Source organism: Schistocerca gregaria, chromosome 2, assembly GCF_023897955.1.
Source record: "Schistocerca gregaria isolate iqSchGreg1 chromosome 2, iqSchGreg1.2, whole genome shotgun sequence".
Taxonomy (NCBI): Eukaryota; Metazoa; Arthropoda; class Insecta; order Orthoptera; family Acrididae; genus Schistocerca; species Schistocerca gregaria.
The window spans coordinates 473,799,877-473,819,843 of record NC_064921.1 but is presented as its reverse complement, the minus strand read 5'-3'; the positions used below and the strand labels follow the sequence as shown (position 1 = coordinate 473,819,843).

The following is a 19,967-nucleotide window of genomic DNA, read 5'->3' as shown; positions in this document are numbered from 1 at the left end:
CTTTGCTTAGAACTGGGTTTCCATCAAAGCTCTTGATATTCATGCAAGTGGTTCTCCTTTCACCAAAAGTCTCTTTAATTTTCCTATAGGCAGTATCTATCTTACCCCTTGTGAGATAAGCCTCTACATCCTTACATTTATCCTCTAGCCATCCCTGCTTAGCTATTTTGCAGTTCCTGTCGATCTCATTTTTGAGACGTTTGTATTCCTTTTTGCCTGCTTCATTTACTGCATTTTTATATTTTCTGCTTTCATCAGTTAAATTCAATATTTCTTCTGTTACCCAAGGGTTTCTACTAGCCTCGTCTTTATACCTATTGATTCTCTGCTGCCTTTACTATTTCATCCCTCAAAGCTACCCATTCTTCTTCTACTGTATTTCCTTCCCCCATTCCTGCCAATTGTTCCCTTATGCTTTCCCTGAAACTGGTTTAGCTAGTTTATTCAGGTCCCATCTTCTTAAATTCCCACCTTTTTGCAGTTTCTTCAGTTTTAATCTACAGTTCATAACCAATAGATTGTGGTCAGAGTCCACATCTGCCCCTGGAAATGTCTTACAATTTAAAACCTGGTTCCTAAATCTCTGTCTTACCATTATATAATCTATCTGATACGTTTTAGTATCTCCAGGGTTCTTCCATGTATACAACCTTCTTTCATGATTCTTGAACCAAGTGTTTGCTATGATTAAGTTATGCTGTGCGCAAAATATTCATGGCACACTCGTGAAATGGTTTTACAGGAAACTTCCCACTTCATCGCTTCTTCAGAGATGCTGTGTCCTACTGCTCATGTGCTGACTATAACACCATGTTCAAACTCACTTAAATCTTGATAATCTGCCATTGTGCCAGACACTTGTTGTCTTATATAGGCATTGCTGCTCACAGCACTATAATCTGAGGCCCTTCCATGGGGGGAGTGCCTGTGTTCCCCTGCCAGTGTGTGTAAATTGTAATGCGCAGCATCCTCCACACTCACCAGCATGCCTGGTGTATGTGAAAGAACGACAGATTCAAGAGTACAAGACCTTAGATCGACTTACCTACACTGAGGCTTGTCGAAAGTATGACCGGCTCCATCCCGTGCCTATAACTTCTACTTTTGCTTCAGTTATGTCCATTCCTGCCTCCTACCCCCTCCTCTTCCCAGCCATCCCTCATTTGCCCCACACCTTCCACCTCACCCTCACCCTCACTCTCCCACTCCCCCTCCCTGTCAGTACCCTTTGGGTGCTGCTCCCCCTCTCCCGCCAGAGAAGCGCTCGATTTCTTCAGCAGCCGCTGGTACTGGAGCTCCCTCCCAGCACTCCTCTTCCCGGCACCCCCCCCCCCCCCCCCCCCCCCGAAAGGAGATCTGCAGCTCCACATTGGCTGTGCGATCCATGGCCAGTGTGTGCCAAGATTGCCAGGTGTAATTCCGTCGTGACTGACCTCACTGCAGTCTGCCCTTCTCTTCCTTCACAAGAGAAGAAGCAGAAACACAAGATCAAGGGCAAGGCCCCTCCAGTACCTCCTGAGGTGCTGCCTTCCCCTCCTCCAGCCAATGAACTAACAGAGTCTGACCCCACCTATATAGACATTACCGCATGTAAGGATGCGCATGTAAGGATGGGGTAATGTCCACCGGTGATGGATGGCAACTCGGCCGCGTGACTGGCTGCGGTCCGTTTGCTTTCCATTTGGACACCAGCTTGAGAATCCTCCAGTGGAATTGTAATGGCTACTTGTGTCACCTCCCAGAGTTGCAGCCCCTTCTTTCCTCCTCATCTGCTGCTTGCATTGCTTTCCAGGAGGTCCATTTTATCAATTCTTACTCATCCACCCTTCATGGGTTCCACGCTTTCTGTCGAAACCGAATTGGCCCCTTGTGGGCTTCTGGCGGTGTTTGCACCTTGATCCGCATGGACATTTTAGTAAATGGGATCCCCTCCATACCAGTCTGTAAGCCTTTGCTGTCAGGGTCCATCTGGCCACTCCAATCACAATCTGTAATCTCTGCCTCCCACCTGACAGGCCGCCCACGTCCCTTGCCTTAACCATCCTTCTTCAACAACTCCCTTCTCCCTTCCTGCTTCAAGGGGACTTTAATGCCCACAACCCTCTTTGGCAGGACAGTTGAAGCTGTTCTGGCATGGCTTGACCTCTGTCTCCTAACACCGGTGCTCCCACACACTTTAGTGTGGCACATGGCACTTTCTCTGCCGTTGACCTCTCCATCTACAGTCCCAGCCTTCTTCCCTCCATTCAGTGGGGTGTTCACTATGACTTATGTGACAGCGATCGTTACCCGATTGTTTTGATCTACCTTCAGTACATCTCGCTCCATCACCCTCCCAGCTGCACCTTCTCTAAAGCTGATTGGTGTGCCTTCTCCTCTGATACCATCCCCCCTGTACTACCACACAGTAGTATTGGTGAGCCTACACAGACTTTGACTGCTGCCATTATTTCCACATCTGTTTTAGCCATCCCTTCTTCCTTGGGTTCCTCCCATTGGAAGATGGTCCCTTGGTGGACTCCGGAAATTGCTGCGGTCATAAAAGACCGCCGCTGAGTTCTTCAACACTTCAAGCGACACCCTTCTATTGCTCTCCTGCTGGTCTTCAAATGATTCTGCACCCATGTCCATTACCTAATCAAATTTCAGAAACGGATTTGCTGGGAATGATATGTGGCTTCCATAGGACCGCACACCCCCTCTTCACAACTATGGGCGAAACTCATGTGAATTTTTGGCCATCGTCCTCCCACCGAAGTTGCAGGAATTTCTGTGCAAGGTGTTGTCCTTGCCCACTCGGACTTTGTTGCAGAGCACTTCACTCAACACTTTGCCCAAGCCTCTGCATCGACTCGGTATCCGCCCATGTTCCTCCTCCTGAAAGAGCCCTCGGAACGACTGCCTTTGCCTTTCATTTCTCGATGCTTGGAGCCTTATAATGCCCCATTTAGTAAGTGGGAATTTGCCAGCATCCTCGCCCTTTGTTGCAACACGGCTCGTAGACCGGATCGGATACATAACCAAATGCTCCAACACTTATCAGTGGCTGGCCACTGTCGTATACTGACCCTTTTCAACCATCTGTGGAGTGAGGAGGTATTTCCTACCTAGTGGCAGGAAAGTATTGTTATTCTGGTATTGTAACCTGGAAAGCCACCTCTTCAGCTGGATAGCTACCGTCCAATTAGCCTTACCAACATCCTCTGCAAGCTTCTTGAATGCTTGGTGAGTTGAGGCTGTTTTGAATCCTTGAGTCCTTCAACATTTTGATATTGACTCAAGGTGGTTTTCGCTGTGGCTGCTCTACGGTGGATAACTCAGTCCACCTGGAGTCTGCTATCTGGTCGGCTTTTTCCCATTGGCAACACCTCATTGCAATAGATAAGATTAAATGAAAAACAGTGTGATTTGTCATAATTTGTCATGAACAGAGCGAGAATTCACAGATATGTTCATCAGATACTGAAATGAAGGTAGTGTGCCTGATGACTAAGATCAGTCTTAAGATTCAGAGACCACCCTTCAAGGATTAGTGAAATAAAATATTACTACTTCACACACAAAAATTATATGTAGTTTGATTGACAAATTAAAAATAGAAATATATTTATAAATGTAGAAAATGGAATTAAAATTTCGGCTATATGAAAAAGGTCTTAGCCTGTTATGAAGTTTGTGGTGACCTGCAGATGAACATGCTAACCTATGTTGCACACTTCTATTTCTTGTTGTCGTCCAGGGCTCTTACAGAGGCAGTGCAAAATGATTCGTAAAGGATTTATTCTTCAAAAAATACGTTGTAAGAATGCTGTGAAAGTCAATAATCTATCTTCTACTGTACACACATTATCCAAGGACCTTGATATTACTACAATCACACACCTACATTTTTCCGTTAACTATTATTTCTGCTTAACAACAGATTCCAGTTTAGTACGAATGCCAACAACAACAATGTGATACATTACTGAAGAAGACTGGAACTGAGTGGCGTCAGGAAAAAAAAAGGGGGGGGGGGTAGGGTCTACTAATCGTTGGCAGTTCAAATGCAAAGACGGTACCTCTTAGGGAAATGGAAGCAAGGGACAGGAAAGGACACCAGGTGCACTTAGTGTGTGCCTGGTGGGCAGCCATTGAGGTTGCAACTAGCTGCAGATCGTGGTGCACATTGGAACAAATGATGCCTCTCGTGTGGGCTCCGAAGTCATGCTTGGGTTATTCCAGCAACTGGCAGAGAAGGTTGAGAAGACCAGCATAATGTATGGAGTTTCAACAAAGCTCACAATTTGCAACATTGTCCCCTGAACTGATCATTTCTGTGACAAGCTTGTCTGTGACTTCCTGGACTTGCGCCATTGGGTTAAGAACTGTAGGGTCCTCCTAAATAAGTCAGATGTGTACTACACATAAGAGGCTACTTCTCAGGTAGCTGACTGTGTGTGTGTGTAGGGGGGTGCACATAAGGGTTTTTAGATTAAGGGACTCTTCATCCAGTCCAGATAACAGTAGCTCTAGGAAACCCAGAAGTAGCAGTGTAAGTTCGAAAGAACTGCCTCCTGCGGGTGAGATTATTAAAATCCTAAAGGTAAACGGCCAAAGCATTCGCAACAAAGTGCCAGAGATTTAAGTGCTCAAGAAAAGCAGTGAAGCTCACACAATAGTAGGTACAGAAAGCTGGTTGAAACCTGAACTTGATAGTAGTGAGATTTTGTGGAAAAGTTTAGTGTATATCGATAGGCAAATGGGGAATGGAGATGGTGTATTTGTCACAGTAGACAAGAAACACAAATCCACAGAGATAGAAATTGAAGCTGCATGTGAGATTGTTGGAGGAAGACTCAGTATCAGGAGTGGGCATAAAATGATAATCGGATCCTTCTATTGCCCCCCAGACTCATCTCCTGAAGTAACTGAAAACTTAAAGAAAACCTCAGTCCACGAGTTTGTAAATTCCACAATCATACTGTAATCATTGACTGACTGACTGACTGGCTGGCTGGCTGACTGACTTCATGACACTACGGTGCTCTGAGGACCTTGGCCTCCTCAGTCACAAATTTCCAATCGTCTTGGTCTTCAGCACGCCTGTGCCACCTCCTCACTCCCACTGCTCTCAGGTCGTCTTCTGCATCTTCCAGCCATCTCACACATGGTTGTCCTCTCCTCCTCCTACCATCATGTGGCTAACAACCCCATATTGAAAAAAAAAAAAAAAAAAAAAAAAAAAAATTGTTCAATTGTTCAGCAACCAATTCACTGAGAGAACCGGACTGTAATCACTGGTGGAGACTTAAATTTGCCAACAATTAATTGGGAAAATAACAGTTTTGTTAGTGGTGGGCATTATAAGGTACCCTGTGAAGCTTTACCAAATGCCTTCTCTGGAAACTACCTAGAACAGATAGCTAGGAATCCCACTCATGATGGGAATATATTGGGTCCGATGGCAACAACTAGACATGACGTCTTTGAGGATGTCCACAACAATACTGATATCAGTGACCATAATGTGGTTGTGACAACAATGATTACCAAAGCACAAAGGACAACTCAAACAAACAGAAAGATATATATGTTCAGTAAACTAGATAAAAAATCAGTAGTGTCATATCTCAAAAACGAACTTGAAACTTTCAGCACAGATCAACAGCATGTAGAGCAGTGCTTCCCAACCTGGGTGTAATAAAGTGAAATTTTCTGAGGGGTACAAACTAAATGATTTGATTCTCTTTCGGTCACAAAACTAAATTATTTTGTAAAGATCATTACTATTATCACAGTTTTTTAAGACTATAATATTGATTATATAATTTATCAGTGATTACTTTTTCTCAATTAGTAGCATTAATGCAGTGGAGATTACAGCAGAAAATGTCCTCTGCAAGTTGTAGGTACTACCTGCAGTAGTCCAGAAGTTGCTTTATTACTCACTTCAAAACATATAAATGAATTTATTGACAGCATGACACAGTGTTAGCAACATAAGGGCTACCGTAATGCATATAATGTATTATTATTATTATTATTATTATTATTATTATTATTACTCTTAGTGACTGGTTAGAAACAAAGCGTTTCCAGACTGAAGTCTTCCAATTTCTGCCAGTTCAGAAGTAAAAAATGCCACAATCAAGTGATTTACGAACTATAAGTACAGTGCACACACTTTAACTTGGTTGATTTTAAATGGCGTTGCAGTTTGCAGGCCAAAAAGTGCCACAATGCAGAAGAATACTGAAGGAGAAGTGTGTTTCGTAACAAGTGTCTGTCTTCAATGTGGATACAGTGAAACTTTGATTTTTATGTCTTCCAATTTTACGTTTTTCATGATTCTACACCATAAATTCTTAGTGCCTGTGAAAAACCGATAAGATCAGTGCTAAAAATTCCCTGGTTTTTCATTTCTTCGTAGTAACGTTTACCCTGATTCTAAATTCTTGCTTGACTTCGTCCTGTTGACATATGAATGACTAAACAAGTTATAAGTGGCTCAAAAGGCAGATGATTTGCATCACAGGTGGTGGCAGAATTAAGGGAATATTTTAGGCCATTGTGGAGAGGGGAAATGTAAGAGAGGAAATGCTAATGTAATCCACGATTGGTGTTTGCCAAACAATTTGCAACCCTTAGCTTTACCAAGCAGCTGTGATACAACTACTGCTAGGTTGCAGCAGTAATGTAAAAGCAAAACAGCAGCATTAAGTGTTGTGGACTGAGCCAATATGTGTAAAGGGGCCCAACCACCACCTTTTCTTTAGCCACTTATAACTCAGTCTCATCTTCTTGCATGTATTTTCAATGTACTGTATTCAACAACATTATCAATCATCAACTTTTTTAAATTCAAACATTGAGTCTCAAAGAACATGCTCAGTCATAATCGAGGAAACATCACCCATTTCCTTCTAGTAAACTCTAATTGGCAGGCGACTTGTTAAGTCACCCAATAGCCAGCGCAGCCGTCACACCACACTAAACATATAAAAAGAGCTCACCTACTGGGTGTGTGCAGAAGGGTAGTGGCCCTTCAGCGATGGTAGTGAAGGTATGGGTGAAAGCGTTTTGTGAAGTGCTGAAAATATATGAGGGTCACTCCAGAAGAAATGCACACTATTTTTGTAAAAATACAGTTTTCATTCTGCCTGTGTGAAAGTGTGTTGATACATCCTTCCTGCTTGTTTTCAAACTTGTTCCCATGGGTGGTGCTGTCACAGCACGTCTTCAAGATGGCTGCTACACTTGACGCTCGTCAGAAGCAACATAGAATTCCCGCATAGAATTCCCGTGCTGTGAAAACGAGACTGTGGGAAACATCCACAATTGGTTGAAAAAGGTGTATGGAGATGCTGCTGTCGATCGCAGTACAGTTAGTCGGTGGGCAAGCACGGTTACGTGATGAAAGCGGGCACTGCAGTATTGAAGATTGTCCTCGCAGAGATTTAACGAATTGGTGACTGCTGACAGATGCATCACAGTGAACGAATTTTCACGCTATGTTGGGAAAGGGGAAGGAAGTGTTTGCAGATTACTGAAAGTGTTGGCGTTAAAAAGATTTGTGCCAGGTGGGTTCCCGGGATGTTGACAATGGCTCACAAAGAAACAAGAAAAATGGTATGCAGCAAACTTTTGGAACAGTATGAGAGTGGTGGAGATGAATTTTTTGGAAGAATTGTGACAGGTGATAAAACATGGCTCTATCATTTTTCACCAGAGACGAAGAGGAAATCAATGGAGTGGCATCATGCAAATTCACCCAAGGAAAAAAATATCTAAACCACACCTTCTGCTGGAAAAGTTATGGCTATGGTGTTTCTCGATTCCAAAGGACTCTTGCTTGTGGACATCATGCCAAGTGGAACCACAATAAATTTTGATGCATATGTGACAACTCTGAAGAAACTTCAAGCTCGACTGAGTCGCATTCGACCAAATCGCAAATCGGCAAAAGCAGGCTGTTTTGCTGTTGCACAGCAGTGCACGGCCACATGTAAGTCAAAAAACCATGGAAGCGATCGCAAAACTCAGATGGACAACACTGAAACACCCACCTTACAGTCCTGACCTGGCTCCATGCGACTATCACCTCTATGGGAAACTGAAAGACTCTCTTCATGGAACAAGGTTTGAAGATGATAACTCCCTTGTGCACACTGCCAAACAGTGGCTCCAACAGGTTGGTCCAGAATTTTACCATGCGGGTATACAGGCACTGGTTCCAAGATGGCGTAAGGCAGTTGAGATAGATGGAAATTATGTGGAGAATTGAAAATATTGTTCCTAAAGGATGTATCTACACACTGTAAAACTTTTAAACATGTAGAATAAAAGATGGATTTAAAAATAGATAGCGTGCAATTTTTTGGAGTGACCCTTGTACTTTTCATGCAGATGATATGCTATGTCAGAGATGTCACACGGAAATAGGACAAGGTTTCTTGCAATATCACATTTTAAAGTCTTTCCTGTTCAAATCTGACATGATACTGTTGCAACAACTATGTACACTATTCATGTATATACTTTGCAACAGACCACACCGTAGATTGTAAAGATTGGCAGCAGTGACAGAAGGCATGAAGCAAAATTGTAGCACATGTGGTTTCTTCAAATTTACATTTTACACAGTGTACAGAAATTCACTTAGCCAGTTTCTAATAAAGGTTTCTAGTAAAGGTACTAACTAATATCTAATTGCACTCTGGGGTAACGGTCTAAGAAAGATTGGGAAACACTGATGATGATGTAGAGGACCTCTGGAACAAGTTTAAAAAAATAGTTGACCACTCACTAGATAATAGATATGTACCAAGTATAGTAGTCCATAATGGGAGGGAGCGTCCGTGGTATACAGTCACTGTAAAAAAACTTCTAAAGAAACAGAGATTACTGCATAATAGATGTAAAACAAAGTGTAGGGCTGTAGATAGAGAGATGGATAATGAAATACATTTGGCTGTCAAGGGAGTAATTCAATGTCTACAGTCACAGAAGTTTTTCAAATGACATTTCACAAAATCCAAAGAAATTCTGTTCGTACATAAAAGCTGTTAGCAAATGGGATGGGAACTGAAACTGAGGGTAGCAAAGCAAAAGCTGAAATGCTTAACTCCGTTTTCAAATGTTCCTTTACAAAGAAGAACCCAGGAGAATTGCCCCAGTTTAGCCCTTGAACCACTGGAAAGATGAGTGAAATAAGTATTAGTGTCAGTGATGTTGAGAAACAACTTAAATTGTTAAAATTGAACAAAGCTCCAGGTCCCCGGTGGACAACCAGGTGGATGCAGTGTTTCTTGATAACTGGTACAATGGGATGCACCGCTCCTACGTTTATTGCCAAAAGTACAATCATGTGGGGTATCAAGTGACATTTTTGGCTGGATTTAGGACTTTTTGGTAGGGAGGACGCAGCATGTTATCTTGGATGGGCAGTCATAATCGAGGAATTGTCACCCATTTCTGGCGAGTAGACTCTTATTGGCTGATGACTTGTTAAGTCACCTAATGCTAAATCACAGTAAGACTCAGTTTTTGCAGTTTCTAACACGTAATTCAACAAAACCCAACATTTCAGCTTCACAGAATGGGCATATGATCAGTGAAACTTTAAAATTTGTAGGTGTTCAGGTAGATATTATTCTGTTGTGGAAAGCCCGCATTCAGACTTTTGTTCGAAGACTTAATGCTGCCATTTTTATTATTCGAATGGTATGTAAAGTAAGTGATCATTTGACACAAAAATTAGCCTACTTTGCTTATTTTCATTCACTTATGTCATATGGTATTATATTTGTGGATAACTCTTCCTATTCTAAATCAATATTTTTGGACCAGAAACAGGCGGTTCGGGCAATAAGTGGTGTAAGTTCGCGAACCTCTTGTCGACTCCTGTTCTCTAGTCTGGGTATTTTGACATTGGCCTTTCAAAACTTGTTGACAATATCAGCTTATTCCCAAGAATAAGCAGCTATCACTTAGTTAATACTCGGCAGAAATCTAACCTGCATTTGGATGGGACTTCCTTAATTCTTGTGCTGCATCAATTTTCAATAAGCTACCACTTGAATTCAAAAATCTTAGCAGTAATCCACATGCTTTCAAATTAAAACTGAAGAGTTTCCTCATGGGTCACTCCTTCTATTCTGTCAAGGAGTTCCTTGAAAAATTAAGCTGATTCTTATGTTATATTGTTGGCTGCATTTACTGAACCTTATTGGCTTGACTTTTTTTGGGTTCATAAACATTTTATTTTTATCTGTTATTACTTTTATGTTGTAATTTCATGTACTGACATGTTCCAAGACCTTGGAGGTTTGCTCGTCAATTTGGAGCTAAGGAACTTGACGTGTAAATAAACAAATAAATAAATAATGTAGAAATAACTAGGGTGTGCCCTAGGGAAGTGTTTGGGACCTCGTTGTTCATCTTGTATATTAAAGAACTTGCAGAGAATATTAATAATAAAATCAGGTTTTTTTGCATATGATGCAGTTATCTATAATGAAGTACTATCTGAGAGAAGCAGCATTAAGTATTCAGTCAGATCTTGATGAGATTGGGGACTTGCTCCAAGTGTTCAGAGTTGTGCACTTAAACAAAACAAAAAACCACATAGTATCCTATGACTATAATATCAATGAGTCATTTTGGAATTGGCCATTTTGTACAAATAATTGGCTGTAACAGTTTGTAGACATATGAAATGGAATGACAACAGAGGTTCAGTTGTGGGTAAAGCAGGTGGTAGACTTCAGTTTATTGGTAGACTGTTAGTCTACAAAAGAGATTGCTTACAAATCAATCATGTGACCAACTCTAGAATATTGCTCAGGTGTATGGGAACTGTACCAGATAGGACTAAATAGTGATACTGAACGTATACAGAGAAGGGCAGCATGAATGGTCACAGGTTTATTTAATCAGTGGGAGAGAGTCACAGAGATTACTGAATGAACTGAAGCAGAAGACTCTTGAAGATAGATTTAAACTGTCCTGAGAAGGTGTATTAACAAAATTTAAAGATCCCGACTTTAACTGATTACTCAAGGGATGTACTACAACCCCTACGTATCGCTCACATAGGAATCACGAGGATAAGATTAGAATAATTACTGCATGCATAGAGGCATTCAAGTAATCATTCTTCCCACATTCTACACATGGAGCAGGGTGAAACCCTAATAACTGGTACAATGGAAGGTACTCTCTGCCACACACCTCACAGTGGTTTGCAGAGTGTAGTTGTGGATGTAAGTGTAGGTGAAGTGGAGGTGTAGGTGTAGGTGTAATTTTTCTGGAACACAACTGCCTATGGGAAACCACCCATTGTAAGAACTGGTAGCTTTGTAATATGTTATCACAACTTTTCAGGTGTTGTTTACTAACAAGATCAAACCTGGCTGAAAGCAGGCTCGTGTGAATGCACTTCAAAAACTCTTACAAAAGATTAAGCAAGTCTGTGGAAATTAGGAGTAACCTTCATTTTACATCTGGAGACTAAAAACAAGGAGTGTGTAATGCAATATCATGATAAGTTGTACTGAACTCTTTCCAAAGTATAGTGCTCACAGAAAACAATATTTGTGTTGAAACACTATGGTATTCAACTTGCCCACATCTCTTCTACAGTCACTATTTATGCACTTGTTTCAACTGTACACTGTAGTGTTGTTTTAAGATCAGTTCCATCAAGGTCTTTCGTAGGCCAGAGGTATGCTTTCTGCTTTGAATTATGTGTGTGTTTTATGAATAATAGCATTCATTACAGATGAATGTAGTATTTTTGTGATTTTTGAAAAAGGGCAGTACGATGCATAATAAAAACCTGAAAAGTAATTTAAATATATTTTTGGCAAGGATCAAAGTATAAAAATTAGGTCCCAGGCTTCTGAATAATGAGTATTGCACTAGATGTGAACTGGTTTTTGTTGTCTTCAGCAAACATTTTCCACGTATGTGGGTGTGTTGTTATGCCATTTTGTAGACAAATGTTCCTTTTTTTAGAGTTATATGATGTTCTTATGTCTTGCCCAATAATTTAGTCTCTTCTCTTGTGGTGCTAGTCTCATTAGAACCTTCATTTACAATTGTCTGTGTTTGGGTAGTCTTCAACTAGTGTATTTGCATAAATTTGAATGTAGTCTTAATTTCGTGAATGTATGTGATGAATTAGTTTTAAAATGTGACCTTTTTGTGTTGTTGTTTTTCCTTTGTTGTTGAACTCAATTAATTATTTTATAGAACTATTTGTTTTCTTGTTTAACATTTATTTTATTTTTATTTTCGGTAGTTTGCATGCTGCAATGTAGAAACTGTTCAGTGATTTCTCAAGTTTGTCAAACATTTTCAGAAATAATTATACTGTTTTTTAATGCAGTCCATGATGACAGATTAATGCAGAAGTGCATGTATTGTTGTGACACAGTATATATTCGTATTGTTATCAGCATTTACTTACATTTTCAGGTAGCTGTAGACTAGTAACATGAAAGTTGATACAGTGAAATCAGAACCCAAACGGTTTAGCTCTAAAAAAAAGAAAAGTGCAGTGTCCACTTTTCATGAAATAGAAGACGATGTTGGAACACATGAGATGGGAAAATGGTATAAACAGGTATTCATTGCAGTTAATATTTTTTTAATACTTTGAACTTTTGCCATAATCTTTGTAGATTATATGTACACTTTAAGTTATTTAGAAATATATCATATGATGCATTTGAAGCAGTATGCATTAACAAAATTAGTCTAGTTTCCTTTCAGTTTTGCCGGCCGGTGTGGCCGTGCATTTCTGGGCGCTTCAGTCTGGAACCGCGTGACCGCTACGGTCCCAGGTTCGAATCCTGCCTCGGGCATGGATGTGTGTGATGTCCTTAGGTTAGTTAGGTTTAAGTAGTTCTAAGTTCTAGGGGATTGATGACCTCAGATGTTAAGTCCCATAGTGCTCAGAGCCATTTTTTCCTTTCAGTTTAATAATAAATAACTCAGTTTTTATCCACTTCTTCTACAACGGTATGTCTGTATCCGTTGAATCATAATACAGGGTGTACATAAAGTCTGGAACACTTTCAATTATTTATTTACAAGAACTACATATTGTGCAGATGTCATACATATTGCATTTTGAAGAAAAACTCTGAAAGCTTTTTTTTGCAAACATTTGACATGCGAACCATGAGTGGCAGATGCCAATGTGGTAATTGAATTCTTGCCGTACCCATCCCACTATGGCATCATTGACTGTGGCAGTCGCTTTCCGCATTCTCTCCCGGAGCTCTGCTAAATCACATGGCAGAGGCAGTACATACACCAGATCTTTAATGTATCCCCACAGAAAAATGTTACACGGAGTGAGATCTGGTGATCCCCTTCTGTAGCACAGCTGATCCATCGATGCAGCAGCTCCATGTTCAGGTACCCATAAAGTTCACGATGAAAATGGGGTGGAGCCATCCTGCTGAAAGATGAATGGAGAGTCCGATTGCATTTGAGGCATCATCCATTGCTGCATGATGCACCTATTTCTTTGGACTCCTTATGAATGTCTCTCATACGTGCTCCACATTCACTTCACTCACACTGGGATGTCTGCTTCTTTTTGACGGGCACAAGCAACCCGTTATTATAATTCATTACCATTTCCAGTAAAATTTTAGCTGGATCTTGGATCTTATTAGGAAAGATTCTGAATTACTTGTTTATTTATTTCTCTAGGGACAATCTCACAGTGATATGGGATTTGTCATTATCATAGTACATTGCAAATAGATAGCTCCAATATACACACACATAATACGTATGTATGTTTTATGAGGAAAGGACAAGTGGTCAGCTGTGGCCATACTGAAGTCTGAAATTATTTAGGAAAACCAAGGAAAACCTGAAGAGGGCCATATGAATCTCAATACCTGACCTGTGTGTATATCAAAATGGGTGCAGGATATAAGATTATGCTGAACTCATCCAAAAGCCAAATGGTACTGGTTGGTCATTCTAAGCTCATTAGCCCAAAATATAAGTAATCCCTGCCATCTTTAACCCTGAATGGGATAGAAATCAACTTCTCTCCCTCAGCAAAGAGTGTAGGAGTAATAACAACAATTGAAAATCTAAATTGGACTCAGCACAAAACAGCAATGTGCAAGAAGGCATCAATATCTCTCCACGCTGTACAAAAATATAAAAAGCTGTACCCTCTTGATCTGAAAAAGAAACTTGTACAAACACTCATACTTCTAATTCGGCACCTGGAAGTAGTCGCAAATGCCTTTGTTCAATATACCTCTGATGTCTATATGTCACCATGATATGCACAGCTGCCCCAGCCATGTGCAGGCAAGATGTGCAGAGATTTCCATACCCTCTACCTTCTATACTATATAAGTAACATACACTTGTCTGTCATATGTCTCCTTGACCTTAAAGCTCTTGTCTGAACAACATGGCAGGAACACCCCTTCCCAGCAGCGCAAAACCTTCTGTCCTCCTCCATCATTCAGTTACTTTCTTGAAATCCTTCTCAGTAACAGGGACCTTACTCTGGAATAACCTCCTGCATTATATCAGAGAACTTTATAATGTCTCTAGCTTCAGAATACGGATATAACATATATCATCATCATCATCATCAGCAGCAGCAGCAGCAGCAGCAGCATCAGGAATAGTAGTAGTAGTAGTAGTAGTAGTAGTAGTACTGTCAATATTATCTTTAGTAGTTCTTAGAATTATTTACTTTCATTGTCACTATAGACACTCAATTTAGTTTAATATTATTTGTCATGATATAACTGTTATTTTTTAGGTAACTGCAATGTAAAAAAGGTACTGTATGTGTGACACTCTGGTCTGATGAGAGAGAGGGCCTGATGGCCCTGATCAGATCAGTTTAAATAATATATAAATAAAAATTAACAGTAATAAATACTGATAACAAAATAAATGAATAAATAAAAAAAGTCAGGATACAAGACAGCTCAAACTCCATTCTCCTGAGTCATTATCATTATAACTGCATTGCCACATTTGATTGGTCTCTACTATATAATGTTCTTTTGACCATACACAGTTTGTATCAAATATCATATAAAACATAATTCTGCACTGCACCACTCTACCCACTGGACACACACTGGTGACTGCAGGACCATGAACATATACATATCCATGTCCTCCTTCCATCCGTCTGGAAAACCAAGTCAGTATCCCCCCCCCTACCCGATGAGTGAGTTGTTGAGCTCAGGAGAATGAGACATTATTGTCAGGCACTATATATGGCTCTTATTCCATAATTATTTGTAGAACTTTTAGTGAAATGCTTACTAATATTTTCACTGATATGTGCAGCAGATTGGTAGATGTGTTCACTTTGATCAGTAAGGATACTCGTTTATTTTAATTAGTTCTTCACACTGAGCCCAACCAATACTTTTAGTTATTATTCATATGGCTCGGTTCTGTGGTTTAAAAATGATCTGCAACATAACTCTCACTGTTTAACTTTGTAATGTCGGTTATTGTTTTTGTCATATCTCATCCTTTAGGCATTTATTAGAGCAATTTCATCTATGCTGCTGTCGCATTTTCGCTTGTCTCAAAATAAATGAACAAGTTGACTTCATTTGTCCTCTCCTGGAAGCTGTGCAAACAGAGGCACTCGTCAAGAGCTTTAAGTACCACTTTTGTGAATTTTGTTAAGGCCAATATTCTACTTCTCCCACATCAGAAATCAAATTATTCCATTAAAAAGCCTGTACCTATTTATGTAACTCATTAGTCTACCTTTCAAGATTTGGTTCTGTTATTACAATACTGAAAATGACATGTCGTTTTCCATACTCTCTGCATTATCTTCGTTTAATAAGCATGTGCTTTAAGTGTTCTGGAAAAACATCCCATAATAATTTGCTTTTATTTTCTACATTCATATTATTTTGTCATTGAACAACTTTTTTTGAACAAGATGAATTCCCGTGTGCATCTTTTTGTATCTGTGATAGTAAGGTGCTGTAGAATAATACAATGCTTATGTTAACGACTGCAAAATTAAAGTATCTTGGAGGAATTTCTAATACAAACTGTTGATAACCTATTCCTGAAACATCAAGTAGAAGAGCAAAAGATCTACGTGATACAGTACATTCCAATGTTTGTGGACTAATGGGCATAACTTCATAGGCAGGAGCACATTTAATATTCACTTTTTATGGGTGATATGTCAAGGAAGCCATTTGGTTATACGCTAAAATCAACAAAAGCAGAGTGCTGTACTTTCATTGAGTTCAAGGAAAAAGTAGAAAAGGAAAGTAGTCAAAAAAATTTAAATACTTTGAACAGATAATGGAATTGAGTTTGTAAGTCAGCATATGAAGTCATTCTTAAAAGATAAATTGAATTCAGTGTGAGACAGCAATTATTTACACACAAGAACAACACAGAGAGGCAGAATTCCTGAATCCGACAATCATTAAAAAGGCAAGATTGATGATTACTAATGCAGGATGCAACACAGAGAGGCAGAATTCCTGAATCCGACAATCATTGAAAAGGCAAGATTGATGATTACTAATGCAGGATGCAACAATTTTGAGCTTAAGCCATTCACACTGCGGTCTTTCTGAAGAATCAATCTCCAACAAAAGCTGTTCAGACTGTTAGTCCTGAAGAATTATGGAGAAGTTCTGAAATAAAACTTGAGTCACTTATCAATCCTTGCACATTGAGCATTTGTTATGTACCTAAAGAAAAATGAACAAAGTTAGAAGATAAATCCAAAGAACGATTCTTTTTTACAGTGTACTTATTTGCTCAATGAACAGTGCTATTATGAATTATTCAGTCATTTTCAAAGTTCTTTTTTTTTTTTTTCAAAACATTACATCTACAAATCTGATTAATGTGTAAATAAAACCGTAAACTCATGAAGTTTGCATTGTGCACACCAGTTGGTGTTACGAGTGCAGTGCCTTGACAGAATGGCTATAAAGCCAGAAAAGAGCTTTTGTCTGTTGGAAAATGCGAGATGTTTATCTGTTAGAACAGTGCAACTTTGCATTCAAAAGGAATTATGAAAAAGAATCGCCACATTAACAGAGCATTATGTGTTAGTATCAGGAGTATAGGTACACTGATTATCTCAGTAAACAGTAGAGGACTGGTTGATGAATGTTAAAGAGGAAGGTGTGTGGGCCGTTTTTTTTCTTTGGAAAGACTATGATGAGTACGTGTTATCTTGATATGTTGCAGTTGTGGTTATTTCCACGACTGACTATCGATTCTGAGAATTTCATCTCCAGACAGGATGGAGCACCCTGTCATTGAACCATCAATGTACTTCACTACCTAAATGGCAAACTTCCACATTGCTGAACTGGGCGTAGTGTTGTAGATGATGCGCTTTGTCCCCTTTGCCCCACAAGTTGACTGACCAAACACATTGTGACTTTGTCCTTTGGTGGTACATTAAGGACCATGTTTACGTGCACTCAATGCTAAGAACACTGGAATAAACCAGAGAAAGCATCAGTGCTGTTGTGATGACTATTGACAGGTTGTTGCTACTTACGGTATGGAACAAACTTGACTACCACTTGGACATGTGTCATGTGGCCAGAGGGGCATTCATAGAACATTTGTAGCATGTGAAATGCAAACTTGGTGAGTTTGTGGTTCTGTTTATGAGACAATCACATTTGTAAATCTAATACTTTGGAAAACATAGAGTTTTGAAAAGTAGTCAATTGTTTATAGTAGCCTGATACCTCAAGTGCACTGGTTAACACAATGAGAGTTAGTATTGAACACTTCAGAACTGATCACATGAATGATATCAAGGGACATCACCACCGCTATAAAAATGTTGTGCTGTGTGTTAACATTTTCATTATTACCATTAAATAAATGTATCCTGTAGAGTGTATACTATATGTTATTTACGTTTCTCTCAGACGTATGTATAAAAGTTAAGACTCTTACTGTTGGCGTGCAGTGAGAGGCTTTGCAAGAGTATGAGTATATTCACTATTGTTGTAACGATATGTATTTTGCTTTGTTCATTTCTTTTCCGTGAAATGGATAGGCTCCCATTTATTAATTAACAGAGATTCAGAACTTGTAAACAAAGCTTACTGGAATAAACTTGAGTATAGGAGTGTACCCAAAAATAAACTGATTTGTAAAAAAAAAAAAAAAATGAATTTTTTGGTGAACAGGTTGGGGAATACAAGAGCAGAGATGATCTGCGTCTTTTCTCCCAGCACCAGCACTTATACACAACAGATACTAACTGGTTCTTTAGGATGTTGACTTCTGCCACGCTCTTGTTTTTAGTGTACACTACTATATTCACAACACATCTCTCCTCCACAGTATCATTTCCACCCACCTTCTGTTACTTTGAGCATTACTTTTCTCTTCCTATCTTTGTAGTTCTATTTATCTTGTTATTTTATTTTGCTGTGTTTTGTCTTTTCTGTCACTTTCTCCTTCCTTCAGTTTCTCCTCTGCTTTGTCCTTTTATTCTTATTCATATGTACCATTGTCTTATCCCTTTTTGCCTTCATAAACCTTTCTTTTTTATATTTCATTCTAGTTTATTCAAATTTCTAGTTACTAACTCTGTCCAATTTCTTGCCTATTGTTACCTGCAAATGAAGCATTTACCTTTCACATATTAACCGGATTGATATCTTTCATGTTAATTTATCTTGGTTTTAACTCTCATCATTTCCATGTCTAGAACCAATCATTTCTTGTATCCTCATCTCTCCTGTTCCTTGGTTGGGTATCTGTGTGCATGCGTGTGCATGTGTGTATGAGAGAGAGAGAGAGAGAGAGAGAGAGATATATAGAGAGAGAGAGAGAGAGAGAGAGAGGTGGGAGGGGGGGGGGGGAGGGTTCTTAGCTCTCTTATATCCTCATATTTAATTGCCTATTGGACATACAGTCACACTGTCACACTGTGTTGTATAGAGCTGTGGTCCAGATTGATTCCACTTCACAGTGAAAGCAGTTTGTGAAGTGTGTATAATTTTATTCCAAGCAATGTCCTTCATTGCATGTGATGTATAAAAAATATTGCGTGAAATATCTGAAGAGCATAAACTTTTCTGTGACCAATGGAGTGATAACACTACATATTGATGATAATATACAGGACGAACATTAATAAAACCAACAAACTGCAGGGTTGAATTCCTGATTGGAAATGGAGGGAAAAGGATCCTATGAACATGTATCTGGAAATAGACGATGTGCGTGCAATGACAATAAATCATCCCGGAACCCAGTACAGAGCTGTATCACATCCACTTTACAACAGATGTTCAAAGTGTCCTCCATGTGACTCCAGGTGATAGTGATAGTAGTGATTGTCATGCAGGATACACCTAATCGTAATGTCTCTTGCACATTGTTAGCGGGCCACTTGCCTGGACCTTGTACTACGGTTTGTCCCAATATCCTGTAGAACCTGGTCCCCCATATCTCATATATGCACATTCCGCAGCCTCCATGCATGTTCGTCTGTCTGAAGGGAACCATGATCATGTAAACACACAAAAAGGGCTTGAAATGTTTTATTATGTGGTTGGTGTCTGTGAGCATACTTGTTTTGCTATAACCATGCTGCCCCTTGACCTTTTCCATCTGCTTATCTGTACACAAACACCATCTCTGCTTGTTGTCGGCAGGAATATCGGATTGTTCTGCAGCTTTCAGTATGCTGCATCAGTCACACAGCCTGCAACTTACAAGGAACACATGGTACTTGGTCAGGAACTGTCATTTGACAGCCCCATCTATTGTGGCAATGATACATTTGTGGACACTTATTCATAGGACCTTTTTCCCTCCATTTCGAGTCAGGAATCTGTCCCTGCAGTTTGTCAGTTTTATTAATGTTCACTTTGTCTATGAGGGTCCAATGGGAAATATTTGAATGCTTCGTTATCATAGAAGCAAGCACAATGGGATAC

The 19,967-nt window shown here is 39.7% G+C and overlaps 1 protein-coding gene across 1 annotated transcript in view; it reads left to right on the top strand.

Annotated features, from left to right (window-relative positions):
• Positions 1–19,967, top strand: part of LOC126326497 (CCAAT/enhancer-binding protein zeta-like) — a 177,542-nt gene that overhangs the window by 12,662 nt on the left and 144,913 nt on the right. The window contains exon 2 of the mRNA XM_049995645.1: positions 12,463–12,610. Within this exon, the coding sequence (XP_049851602.1) occupies positions 12,482–12,610 (129 nt within the window). The 5' untranslated portion in view covers positions 12,463–12,481. The remainder of the gene's footprint in view (positions 1–12,462; positions 12,611–19,967) is intronic.